A 14,537-nucleotide genomic window follows, 5' to 3' on the forward strand; every position below is an offset into this window, starting at 1 on the left:
ATGTATATATATATGAAGAGAGAGAGAGAGAGAGAGAGAGAGAGAGAGAGAGAGAGAGAGAGAGAGAGAGAGAGAGAGAAAAGCGGCACAAAATAGGAACGAAAATGACAGATAGGTGGGGAAAGGGGAGGGGGTGTGGGAGAGCGAGTTCTCGAGTCCGCCTTGGTTCTCGGCGGGGGGGGGGGATACCAGGGATACCCAATTAGTATTTATAGGACCAGGCCTCCGGAATCGCAAGCACTCTTGTGGTGGTGTCCTTCAGATCTGCTCTGCTTCCTCCGTCGTCTCCTTCTGCAGGACACAAGACGTTGTTGTGAGTTGGACTTGGTCTCTTTGATAGTCAGTCATTCTCTGGGGACTGAGATGTTTCTATTGCCAGCTCACCTTTCATGAGTTGATGAAAACAAAACTTCAGAAATGACGCATTTCTAAAAGTGAAATATTCTTTCATACAATTTGTACAGTTCTTAATATTACTGTTTCTAATAATTACAGTGATTTATATTTAAAATTACTCATTTCTTTTATATGTCTACTGAGAAATGGTCTCGAAGCTGTTTCAGAATGACGTTAAGATTGTTCACAGTTTTACCAGACTGAACTGTGATCAATCTCTTTTCAGACCACATGTATTTCAATGTAAAAAGAGAAGGAGAGTTGAACAAGTTCTAAAACTAATATACATAATTAATCAGTCTTTCTCTCTCTCTCTCTCTCTCTCTCTCTCTCTCTCTCTCTGCAGGTCCTTAATGAAAAGCTCTCCCTCAGCCATGTTCCAGGGAGCATTGATCCTGGTGGCAATTTCAGCTGCCTTTGCACAAGTGAATCCGACTCCAAGTAAGTAAACAAAGAGGTTGAAAGAGCTTTGTGAAATTGTGCTGTGTCTGAGTTCTCATTTCTGAAGTTGTTTACAGTTGCTTGCTTTACTCATTTAATTTATGTTGAATATTCCTTTCCTTTCAGCACCATGTCAGATCATTACTGATGAACTACGAAGTGGGTTTCTTCCCGACGATCCACACACGTTCCCCAATATCTCCGATTTCATTTATATTCGTGACAACGTCAGGTTAGTTATGAATAACAAATGAAGATGTGAATTTCGTTTTCGGTATTATTTTTGAGAAAAAAAATATATTAGAAACATTCTGCGACATTTCATTACGATGTGAGCACTGTCATTTCTTCTAAGCTGAAGCTGCTGTTTTTTCTTTCAGAATCATCTTTGACTTCTTTAACCTGACATTAAAAGGCTTTTCCAATGTTTACTGCAACTCCTTCAATGCTTCTGGGCAACCCTTAGTAAGGAAGCATTATAAAATCTTCGTACTTTGTTACCTAATTATGTGTTATTCTGAAAACAACTAAACAAAACAATTAATTGTTTGTGGCTCATTTGATTTTGTATATCGTTTCTTTAACAAGAAGAAATGAATCATTTGTCTTCTTCCTAATTCTCATCTACTTCTAATTAATTAATACCACAAAAATTCTCTGTCTCTACGAATAATTCCTGTTCTTTATAGGCAACACTGGACCTCGAAGGATACAATTTGGAATTGAATACCAATGATGCCGATATGTACATTAATATACGACCTTTGGCCGATATAGACATTAATCCACTAAAAACCAACTTTAGGTGAGTATTTCCAAAACTGACTTTACCCGTATATTACTTGTCATTCCTGTAGCATTGTTGAACAAAAATTCTTGTATAATTTGAACTTTAAGAGATAAGAGATTAGTCAATTGCCGTTAACAGTGTTTTTTTTTCCTACTGTCAGTTTCTATACTCTGGATTTGAGGTTCAAAATTGACAGTTATATTCCGGATCCCTTCAGTCTCTGCATCACCAGAGATTCTCTCCAAATGACCTTCTATGCTGGAGGAATCAGGGTAAGTGCTCCCTTTTCTCTTCCTTAATTAGGTCACTTATATGGTCAACTCTTATTATTCAGTTTAGTCATCATTTCCGTGTTTATAAGAACAATATACAATGGAAAAAATGTTGATCTAACTAAAAAAAAAAAAAGACATTATGAATGATTTGACAGTCTCGTGAAATTGGTGTTATGAATGTGATTTCCACCATGTCTTTTTGTATCTTTCCTCTCAGACTTACACTAGACTCCCACAAGTGGATCAGGAGCTGAATGATCATCCATATGCAGTGGTAGAGGCTATAAATCGTTATCTTCCTCGCCTTGCCAACAACTTTACCACAGCACTCAACAATATACTTTGCCAAACCAGTCGTTGACGAAGGCATCTTCCCTTCGGGGGAATTGTCGACTACCCCTAAATGGATTCCGGACTCTGGCACCCGGTGGAGGTCTAGGGACTGCTGGCAGAGGCTGAAGAAGAAGAAGCCCCTTTTATAAGTACCGTAGTTCCATGAAGAAGAAAGAGGAATTATACTCTTGATACTAACATTCAGATATGTTCAATTCATTAGCAATTGATCATCATATTTTCTTTTTCTGTGATTTTTTAAATTAAATTTAGAAAGCTTATTATTATGCAATAACCATTTGCTTTATATCTGCTTATATAGAAAGTACAAAACCTTTGTTTTTTTTAATACCCAAACATTTTTAAAACAAAAATAATGAAATGTTTAAAAGCAGTTATTTGTCATATCAATACTATCAAATAAAATAATTGGTCTATTTCGGTCTTCTTATCCTTATGACTCTAGATAATGAGGGAAATTTAAAACTATAATTGTACAACATATCGTTTTATATAAATCTATCCATGAATACAATGTTGGATAAATATCTTTATTGATATGTATATATATATATATATATATATATATATATATATATATATACATATATATATATAATATATATATATATATATATATATATATATATATATATATATATATATATATATGTTAATGATTATTTTTATACGGGTCTATTATTCTTAAACTTATTTTATCTAGGGTAAGTGAGAATTACAAAAAAATGATGGAGGATTTGAATAGAAAAAGCAGAAATGTAGGACTAAGAATTGATACGAGTAACACTAAGATAATGTCCAATGAAAAGGCAGAGAAACAGCAAATAAGAGTTATGGACGAACATCTGGAGATTCTTAATGAATATACATACTTAGAACAGACAGTATGTGGTTCCCCATAACATGAGATAAAAAATAAAACAAGTATAAACGTGGTATGGAGAACTTTTGGTAAACAATATGAGATTATCAAGGGTAAACTTCCATTCTCTCTCTCTCTCTCTCTCTCTCTCTCTCTCTCTCTCTCTCTCTCTCTCTCTCTCTCTCTCTCTCTCTAACACACGACACGTAAAACAAAGTTTTTTTTTTTCCTAATGGAAAGAAAAGTTATTCACTGGAGACTTATTCCAACGTTATAAGGGACAAATATTGAGAATGTCTTGAATTTCTAAAAGTCTTCGCTATTGATCTGATGAGAAATTGTCTGAAGTTAGTTGAGTTTGAAAGACGAGTTTTGGAAGAAGAAGAAGAGTCTGGTTCCTTCACCTGAGAAGACCTACGGATGATGATGATGAGATGATGATGATGAGATGATGATGATGATGATGATGATGAGAGGGACTTGTGTTACATTACTTATTTGTGAAATATCAAACCTTAAAGACATCCATCTTTTGTTGTTTACATCTTTGCAGGAAAAGTTAATGTGGAAGCAGATGGATCAGTGGCTCTCGGTGTTGGTCTCCCTCCCAAGGTCTCATCTTTGTTAATGGGGATGGAGGGGGAGGGAGGGAGGGGAAGGGAGGGGAGGAAAGGGGAAGAAAAGGGAAGGGAAGGGGAGGGGATGAGGAGGGGAGGGAAAGGGAAGGGAACGGAGGAGGGGAAGGAAAGGGGAGCAGAAGAGAGGAGAGTAGGATGGGATCGGAGGGGAGGGGAACGTGGGGGAGGGGAGGGGAAGGGAATGGAGGAGGGGAAGGAAAGGGGGGAGGGGAGGGGAGTAGGATGGGATCGGAGGGGAGGAGAAGGTGGGGAGGGGAGGGGAGGAAGAGGAGGAGGAGGAGGAGGAGGAGGATAGAGGGGAGGGGAAGGGTGTCTGCTTACCATCCCCTCCTGAGTGTGAAGAAGAGGAAAAAAGAACAGTTAAGGTAAATAAAAGTTCCATTTAAACTATCAAAGGAAAACTTATTATTGAAGCTGATGGATAAAAATAACCTCAGAAGATATTTCTTTAGACATAGAGGGAAGGAGGACATTGGGGATGTGTTGGTGCTAAGCCTGCAGCTTCACTCTTTGTGCAAATAGGCTGGATACATAAATCCAATGGAATACTTTTTGAAACTTCCTTTTGCAACATGAAGATAATTGTTAAAATAAACATAAACTTTCTCCAATGAATTTCCTTGTTGCTTCCCATTGCATGTTTATTGCATCCCTAAATACCCATTGATGTTAATCAAAGTTTGATGTCAGATGTCACTGAGATGTTCCCTCCCTTCAAAAGAAGCAATTGGTGAATGACTCTTCAAGTTATAAACTATTCGGGACCACTCTCTCTCTCTCTCTCTCTCTCTCTCTCTCTCTCTCTTGGGCCAGACGAACATCCAGACAATTCAGAAGAAACCCATAGCTTAGAGAGTTGCGAACCATATCGGTGGAAAAATGGAAATAAATCTGTCAAAAATTTCAAGTAAAGAACCACATTCATTCCTTATAATAAATCGACCTATTCATGCCGACTCCTTCCCCCACTCACCCACTGACCAACAGACCAGGCCTGTATTCGAGACGGCCTTGGCCAGGCGGCCCACACCTCCCTCCCTCATCTTTGTCTCGGTCTACACCCCTGGAGACTGAAGAAGAGGAATCCTTCCTAATTTTCTTCTTCTTCTTCTTCTTCTTCTTCTTCTTCTTCTTCTTCTTTTGTTTTGCATTGCCTATTCTTCTTGTTAATGTTGACACATAATCAGTTCCTATTAACATTAGGGCTACTTTCTCCTCTCCCTTATTCGTCCCTACGTCGTGTGGTAGGCCTAATCAGATCTTGGGCCTAATTTATTAATGGTAACATCTGTTCCATCTACGGGGAATACTCATCCATATTCCTTATCTTATTTTGTTTTGCCTTTTTTAGTTTTCCTTTTAAGTTTATTTCATTGTATTTTCAATTTAATCTTCTTCTGTAAAGACAATTTCTGTTTACGTCTTGTTTACCAAAAGCTCTCCATTCTCTGCTTATCCAACTTTTATTTTCGGTCTTGTGTCATGGGGAAACACTTGCTGTCTGTCCTAAGTATGTATATTCATTAACAATCTCTGGATGCTCACCCATAACCCTGATTTGTTGTCTCACTGAATTTTCATTGAACATTATCTTAGTTTTACTCAGATAAATTTTCATTCCTTATCTAAATCCTCCATCATCTTTTGGATTCTAAAGTGTGAAGTACCAATCCAAGATAGAAAGAGTATAAGTAGGTAGTAGGTTGGCCAGGGTACCAGCCACCCATTGAGATCCTACCACTAGAGAGTTATTGAGTTCTTTGACTGGCCAGACAGTACTACATTGGATCCTTCTCTTTGGATATGGTTCATTTTCCCTCTGCCTACACACACAGAGAATAGTCTGGCATATTCTTTACAGATTCTCCTCTGTCCTCACACCTAACAACACTGAGATTACCAAACAATTCTTCTTCTCTCAAGGGGTTAACTATTGAACTGTAATTGTTCAGTTGCCACTTTCCTCTTAAGGGTAAGGGTAGAAGAGACTCTTTAGCTATGGTAAGCACCTCTTCTAGGAGAAGGACACTCCAAAATCAAACCATTGTTCTCTAGTCTTGGGTAGTGCCATAGCCTCTGTGCCATGGTCTTCCAATGTCTTGGATAACCTGAGAGAAAGTCAACCCAGATCCGGAAAATAAAATGACTGATATAACTTTGATTTTCTACAAAAATTAGAAAAGAAAACCATGTTATGGTTTCTACCTACACACCATTCCCTTTTCTCTTACTTGAGGGTACACTCGGGCACGCTGTCCTGTTTTGTTTCTCTCCCTCTTGTTTAGTTAAAGTTTTTTTTTTAGTTTATATAGGAGATATTTATTCTAATGTTGTTACTCTTCTTAAGAATTTTAATTTTCTTTGTATCCTTTCCTCATTGGGCTATTTTCCTTGTTGGAGTCCTGAGGCTTATAGCATGCTGCTTTTCCACCTAGGGTTGTAGCTTAGCAAGTAGTAATAATAATACCAGATCTGCACAGTAATATTCATTAATATATATATATATATATATATATATATATATATATATATATATATATATATATATATATATATATATATATATATATATATATCATACAGGTTTCGTTGGATGAAATTTCACATCTTTTGTTCCTTTCCAGCCTCCAAATGTATTAAGATGTTTTTATTAGAGCAATCTTTCGAACTGCACTCCGTCGTTCACAATCAGGCTCCGATGAAACCTCGATTCATTTCACGTCAAAAGAATACAAATACAAATAATAGAAATGTTCGTACATATGATGCAATTGTCCGGTAGACGTGTCCCGGCAGAGCCACTCACCCCCCCCCCCAACTCTTTTCTTGGCTTACTCCCTTGGAAACCGAAGAAGAAGAAGAAACCTTCCTATATAGACTTCGATTCCTTTTTGGAGTTGTTCTTCTTTTGTTTTGCTTTCCTTCTACTTCTTATGCTTCTTCTTCTGCTTCTTCCTCTTCTTCTTCTTCTTCTTCGTCTTCTTCTTTGGTTTTGCCTTGCTTCTTCTTCTTTTTCTTAATGTTGATACATAATTAATTTCGTGTAATATCAAAGCTATTTTCCCCTCTTCGCTCCTACATCGTGTGGTAGGCCTAATCAAAGTCTAAAGAGATCATCATCATCATCATCATCTCCTCCTACGCCTATTGACGCAAAAGGACTCGGTTAGATTTCGCCAGTTGTCTCTGTCTTGAGCTTTTAATTCAGTTCTTCTCCTTTCATCATCTCCTACTTCACGCTTTATAGTCCTGAGCCATGTAGGTATGGGTCTTCTAGTCCTTCTAGTGCCTTGTGGAGTCCAGTTAAACGTTTGGTGAACTAATCTCTCTTGGGGAGTGTGAAGAGCATGCCCAAACCATCTCCATCTACCCCTCATCATGATCTCATCCACATATGGTTCTCGAGTAATCTCTCTAATAGTTTCATTTCTAATCCTGTCCTGCCATTTAACTCCCAATATCCTTCTGAGGACCTTGTTCTCAAATCTACTAAATCTATTGGAGATTGTTTCGTGGTCATACCATGACTCATGTCCATAGAGTAACAAGAGATCGCTTTTACTCATCCTTATTCCTTCTCTTATTTTGTTTTGCCTTTTTTTATTTTTTGTTTTCTTTATTACATATTTAAATTAATCTTCTGAACGGAAAAAGACAACGTTTATCACACGTCAAGTATCTCTCTCTCTCTCTCTCTCTCTCTCTCTCTCTCTCTCTCTCTCTCTCTCTCTCTCTCTCTCTCTCTCTTGCAAGTCCAAAATGAAACTCTTCTCCTCAGCCATGTTCCAGAGAACATTGTTTCAGAGAGAGAGAGAGAGAGAGAGAGAGAGAGAGAGAGAGAGAGAGAGAGAGAGAGAGAGGTGGTAAGACATTGATTAACTATTGTTATTAGTTTTAGTACTTGCTCAAGTACCCTTCCATTCTATATATTGAAAGCCAATCTGTCTTAAAAGAGTTTTGACGTCACCTTTCAACAGAAAGATGAAAGAAATGAATAATTATCTACATAGAAGGTGTATTACTGACAATGGACAGACGTCAGTCCCCAGAGAATGACAGTCGAAGATACATTTTATTGGCTAAATAAGAAATAACGAGAGATGAGTGAAAAGTCCTGTTAGTTGGGTTTATGTTTTCGATACAGAATAAGAAAATGATCAATGATAACAACATTCTTGTTGGGTATTATTTGTTTCAACGGATTCATCTCAAGAGGTTCTCAGATGAAGCGATATTTGGTGGCGAAGGACAATAGGATGACAAAGTCACATGAAGGATCTCAGAGTTTCCTACAGGATTATCTTGACTAAGATGAACAGGATTGCAAACATATATCTTAAGATGTGTTTCTTTTGGAATATCTTCATTTAGATCCTTCAATTTAATTCTTTCTTAATCTTTCGTGAATTTTGTGAAATAAGAGAAACTTTATTAATATATGTTTGGGATATTTTCGAAGATAATTTTCAGTTTGAATATCAAAAGGGTCAAGCCGAAAAAATTATCTTTAAAATTACTGGAGAAATTTTTTCTTTGAAAATTGAAGATCACACATCATTCCCCTTTTCGACACACACACACATACTGTATATATACATGTATGTATAATATATATATATATATATATATATATATATATATTATATATATATATATATAAATATATATATATATATATATATAAATATATATATATATATATATATATATATATATATATATATATATATATATATATATATATATATATATATATATATATATATATATATATATATGTAAACAAACACCAATGCAGCCATTTGTAGTCCACTGCAGGACAAATGCCTCAGACATGTCCTTATTCATATCTGGCGTTTGGTAAGTTTTCATCAGCACGAAAGCCACTAACGACTGGTGATGGTGGGAGACTATGGTCTGGTCACTTACAGCAAATCAACCAAGTATGGGTGGCCCTGACTAGTACAGCTTTGCTGATCATGGCGATACACAAACTCTTTCATCACGTTAAGGTATCCCCACTTAGAAAGGTATATATATATATATATATATATATATATATATATATATATATATATATATATATATATATATATAAAACGAATTTCAATGATAAGAAATAAATGACTTTTTCAAAAAATGGTATCTTAGTAAATACAAAATAGCTCCTCCCTTCCAGGGCGCACCTTGGCTAACTACGTAGTATGTGTTTACTAAGTCATATTTCGTTCCTACTTTTTGCTGCACTCTCTCTCTCTCTCTCTCTCTCTCTCTCCTCTCTCTCTCTCTCTCTCTCTCTCTCTCACTCACTCTCTCTCTCTCTCTCTCATATATATTTATATATATATATATATATATATATATATATATATATATATATATATATATATATATATATATATATATAAACATACGCACATAATTCTAACATATAATACATGAAAATTAACGTTTCCATATTGAATTATTCTTCTTGTGTGAATAATAAATTCTAAGACTTGGCTATTCAGCGTAAATGTTAAGAACAGAGATATATGAAATAAAATTTCAATCTTAATACACTTTCAAAATCAATGATCATCATTATTATTATTATTATTATTATTATTATTATTATTATTATTATTATTATTATTATTATTATTATTGAGTTAAAAGTAATGGCTGCATCGGCAGAGTTTATTTTCTTATCCCATTTTTCTATTTTCCGGATAATTCTCTTCTCTAGAGCCTAAAAGAGGGTCTCCTACCACGATATTATTATTATTATTATTATTATTATTATTATGATGATGATGATGATGATGATGATGATGATGATGATAATATAAAGAAAGTTTTGAAACATAACTACATTGATAGTTTAAGGAACGAAAAATTGAGAGAGAGAGAGAGAGAGAGAGAGAGAGAGAGAGAGAGAGAGAGAGAGAGAGAGAGAGAGAGTAATGTGTTGATAGGATGTTCCTATTAACCATAATAATTACCTGGAACATAGATGAAGAATTGTTAATAATTATTTCTCATCTTTGGTCGTCAATTTTTCTTGGTGGGATTTAATGATACGTTGGTATTCTTAACATACACTTTTAATAACTCTTGTGACTACATTGCTCTATGACAGCTGACTCCTAAGTGTGTGTGGAGCGTCATACACAATCTGACAACACCAAAACATTTCTAAACAAAAGAGCATCGCTCTCAAAAGACTTAAATCCTACTCCAGTACAAAACTATAAAGAATGACATCCTATCTTTGAGGTAATCAACAAATGTTTGAATCCTAATACCAAAACAAAACAAATCATTACTCTTATTCATGCAATATGATGCAATGTTGCGCAATACCTGTAACACTTGAAATAATATAGTACATTATGACAATAATATATAACAGAGAGATTTGGGGACATTATAATATAAATTAACTGAAAGGAGGAGGAAGAAGAAGAGGAGGAGGAGGAGGAGGAGAAGGAGGGGGAGGAGGAGGAAGAGGAGGAGGAGGAGGAGGGGGAGGAGGAGGAAGAGGAGGAGGAGGAGGAGGGGGAAGAGGAGGAAGAGGAGGAGGAGGAGGAGGGGGAGGAGGAGGAAGAGGAGGAGGAAGAGGAGGAGGAGGAGAAGGAGGAGGAGGACTGTTTGCTCCACACTCAGAGAAACTTTGAATAAAATCTCCTGTGGAGGAGACTCGAACGACGAGATGTTGGTGATGCTTTGCTGATCGCAGCCTGGATCTTGCATGACTGCAATTGGTATTGCATAATGGAATCTCTGTTTTCAATCTGTTTTATAAACTGAGGAATTACTTGGCTATAGAGAACTCATAACATTTTAGCCTTTGTATGGGATATAGTATACTGTCTATAGCTCCATGAGAAATATTCATTAATAAAATAATACATATGTTAAAAGAGATTTTGAATTATTACGAAACTTATAGTAGGGGAAAATTAGAAGTTGAGGAAATGCTTTCTTTGTGCTTTGCAAATGATATCACGTGATATCATTCTACCCGACATGTTCAATACTGGAATTACAATGGCATAAACCACGGGTTGCTTCAAAGCAATGTCCATTCGCTGGAATATTCATCACGAAATTTCCATTTACGGTTTTGCATCTTGGGCTGGATGCGAAAAAGTAGGTTGTAGAAAGCAGAAATGACTCTGGCATGGAGGGTTCAGATGAGAGGTCACAGTGGGTTATTATTATTATTATTATTATTATTATTATTATTATTATTATTAGCCAAGCTACAACCCTAGTTGGAAAAGCAAGATGCTATAAGCCCAAGGGCTCCAATAGTATTAAATAGCCCAGCGAGGAAAGGAAATAAGGAAAATAAATGATGAGAACAAATTAACAATAAATCCTTCTAAAAAGAGTAACAACGTCAAAATAGATATGTCATATATAAACTCACTCATCAACCAATTTAACAAGTTGCAAACGCGATTGGCTGCTTCATGTAAACACAGTAAACCTTTAGTAATATGTTTTGGTTATTCAATTTATATTTTCATCATCGTAATTTCGAGAAAAAAATATCACCATTTTACGTTATATCATGAGATGAGGATCTTGATTTAATATTTTTCTTTTTATTTCTATATATATATATATATATATTTTTTGATGATGAACTAAAAGCGGAACAAAAGGGCAGGGCGTCCCGTGAGGGTCTTGTACGGGGCACGGGACAAAAGGATCAAATTCGGGACATGTCCAGCAAAATTGGGACGTCTGGCAACCTTACGTAGAATATTCCTCAGTCTTTTTGACAAAAAAATTAAAATTTACTAAATAAATAGTTAGTTTGGGCATAATGTTCTTAAAAAGGAAAGTGAAAACACGAAAACAAAGATATTAATTGTGTTCATTATTTCTTACCAGACACTCGTTGTATAACAGATAATCTGAGTGAAATACTTCTTCAATAAAGTTTTAAATGAATAGCCATCGATGAAAAGACTTCTTCAAAGACACATAGAGTGGAATGACAAATGATGAAAACTTCAAAACTGCGCAAATTCTGATATAAAAAAAAGACGAAGTGGCAACTGAGATGAAGAGTAGGAAACTTCTCTCTATGGAACACGTACTCGCCAGTTGTCAAGCTGCCGACGAGGAGAAAGGGTGTGGTCGAGCTCTGATGGAATGCATTAGCTTCTCCAGAAGGTGTTTGGAAGGTCAAGTACGACATTTCTGCATTTGTGCGTTGAGCCAAGACCTGTCCCTTCTCGGGCAATTCCTCCTCCTCCTCCACTGTTTTTCTTACTTCGTCTTCTTCTTCTTTTCTAGGACATAAAATGCCTTCGTAAGTCAGTTTCTTCACCTGAATAATAAAGACGTGTATGTGTGTGTGTGTGTGTGTGTGTGTGTGTGTTTGTGTGTGTGTGTGTATGTGTGTGTGTTAACCTGGGAAATTGGTAGAGTTACAAATGAAGGAACATGGAACGAAGCAAAGGCCGTAATTCAGTGCAACAATATGGTTAACAGATATATTATTTAATCGTGTCTTATTAACTCAACGAATAATATTACTTTAAATTTTAACTCCAACATTTTTTAATCTGATCTTTAAATTAGACAAAAAACATTATCAAGTACAAGAATAATGTTGAGGTTAGACTTCATTACAGTGCTTAATGTAAAGTGGAAAAGGAGTTCCATTTTGTAATCTACCTATATTTGGATACCTTGGCATAAGCTGCACCTTTTCACCTTTTGATTAAACTATTTGATGTTTCTCTTCTCGTTTACCTTTCTTTCTTTGGACTCTATTTTTCCATAGTGTTTTATCTTTTGTATGCGAACGATGTAGGAATAAACACGTAGTGCTATAGCCTCTGTATCATGGTCTTCCACTGTCTTGGGTTAGAGTTCTCTTGCTTGAGGGTACACTCGGGCGCACTGTTCTATCTAGTTTCTCTTCCTCTTGTTTTGTTGAAGTTTTTATTGTTTATATATGAAATATTTATTTTAATGTTGTTACTATTCTTAAAATATTGTATTTTTCCTTGTTTCCTTTCCTCACTGGGCTATTTTCCCCGTTAGGGCCCCTGCTTTTCCAACTAGGTTTGTAGCTTAGCATTTAATAATAATGATAATAAAAGGTATTGCCTGATTCTACCTTTTATTCTGTTATGGTATTCGTTTAGAATAGAATATGACAGGTGACTCCATCATATACATATGTATGTTTACATATATGTATGTTGTATTAGTCATATCAATTTAGATCATACATGAATTTAGTCAATAAATCCTCTATTGATTTAATCAGTCTATGAAAAGCGAAAATTATAGAATGGCAGCAAGAATCTCTGGGTTTATAAATACTAAAGAAAAATTAGAAATTGGTAATTGGAATGTTAGAACCATGAATCTGATTGGGAAGTTACAGCAAGTGGAGAATGAATTTATGAAATATGGTTTGGATATCTTGGCCATAACTGAAATACAATGTAAAGGGATTGGTAACGAAACTTTAGACCAAGGTAATATATATATATATATATATATATATATATATATATATATATATATATATATATATATATATATATATATATATATATAGCCCAAATCAGCCGTAAAGACAATTAGATCAAAATTAAGGAAAAATTCGATATATAAAGGTCATTTATGAGTGGCAGAGGCAAGGGACAGTGTCAATGCCCAAGAGACTGACCATATATTGTTTATATAGGAAATATTTATTTAAATGTTGTTACTATTCTTAAAATATTTTATTTTTCCTTGTTTCCTTTCCTCACTGAGCTATTTTCCCTGTTGGGGCCCCTGGGCTTTATAGCATCCTGTTTTTCCAACTAGGGTTGTAGCTTAGCATTTAATAATAATAATAATAATATATCCCTATGATCAGGGCCCAAGCCCCTCTCTTTACAAAAGTAAATATACTCTATATAAATTACAACAGTTATTCCATCGTATCTAGGGGCTTTCCATCTCTTGAGTTTTTTAATGATAGCTTCGACTTCAAACACACTGAATTCATTCATGGGCACTGTTATGTATTTTGTACTGTAATACTATATGGGCTACGGGTATTAAGAGTAATGTTGCACAGTATTGCATTGATAGAACGTGTTTCGACAGAGTTTAAAAGTGTAGTAGCGAATGTTATGAAGGATTTAATCATTCATTAATTGCCCTAAAGTTAGGATGTGATTCTTCTTACTTTTGTATTGCAGTAGTTTTTGTATGTATGTGTACGAGTTTTGTTTACATATTCTCACTCGAGAGTCACAAGTTGTTAAACAAGTCAGAGAGTACAGCTGTAATGTAGACCTTAGTATATATATATATATATATATATATATATATATATATATATATATATATATATATATATATATAGTTTAATATATAAGAACTATACATATACTGTATATGCCTACATATAAAAGTACAAATAGATTTACATTCAAATGCATATGAAGGTAAATCTATTGGAGATTGTTTCATTGTCATACCATGACTCTTGTCCATAGAGTAGCACTGATCTCACTAAACTGATATATAGTCTCATTTTATATGTAATTTCAGGCGATTTGACTTCCACATTTTATTTAACCTAGCCAATGTCTGATTGGTTTTCTTCAATCTTTTACCAACCTCCAATTCTAAAGACCCTGTATTGGAGATCACAGTTCCTAAATACTTAAAAGATTCTACCTCATTAATCCTTTCTCCCTCCAATGATATTTAATCTTCCATTACATACTGTTCTCATCATCTCTGACTTTCTTCTACTTATCTTG

The 14,537-nt window shown here is 35.1% G+C and overlaps 1 protein-coding gene across 2 annotated transcripts in view; it reads left to right on the top strand.

Moving 5' to 3' along the window:
* The first annotated feature begins 228 nt into the window (after positions 1–228).
* LOC137637167 (uncharacterized) overlaps positions 229–14,537 on the top strand; it is an 18,914-nt gene continuing 4,605 nt past the window's right edge. Inside the window, exons 1-7 of one of the 2 annotated variants that reach the window (XM_068369438.1) lie at positions 229–313; positions 743–837; positions 964–1,069; positions 1,218–1,302; positions 1,527–1,642; positions 1,788–1,899; positions 2,120–2,672. In XM_068369438.1, coding sequence (XP_068225539.1) covers positions 750–837; positions 964–1,069; positions 1,218–1,302; positions 1,527–1,642; positions 1,788–1,899; positions 2,120–2,263 — 651 coding nt within the window. In that variant the 5' untranslated portion in view covers positions 229–313; positions 743–749 and the 3' untranslated portion in view covers positions 2,264–2,672. Of the gene's footprint in view, positions 314–742; positions 838–963; positions 1,070–1,217; positions 1,303–1,526; positions 1,643–1,787; positions 1,900–2,119; positions 2,673–14,537 lie in introns of those variants that run through there. The other variant, XM_068369437.1, reaches the window with a different exon arrangement.

This window comes from Palaemon carinicauda, unplaced genomic scaffold, assembly GCF_036898095.1.
Source record: "Palaemon carinicauda isolate YSFRI2023 unplaced genomic scaffold, ASM3689809v2 scaffold564, whole genome shotgun sequence".
NCBI classification, from domain to species: Eukaryota; Metazoa; Arthropoda; class Malacostraca; order Decapoda; family Palaemonidae; genus Palaemon; species Palaemon carinicauda.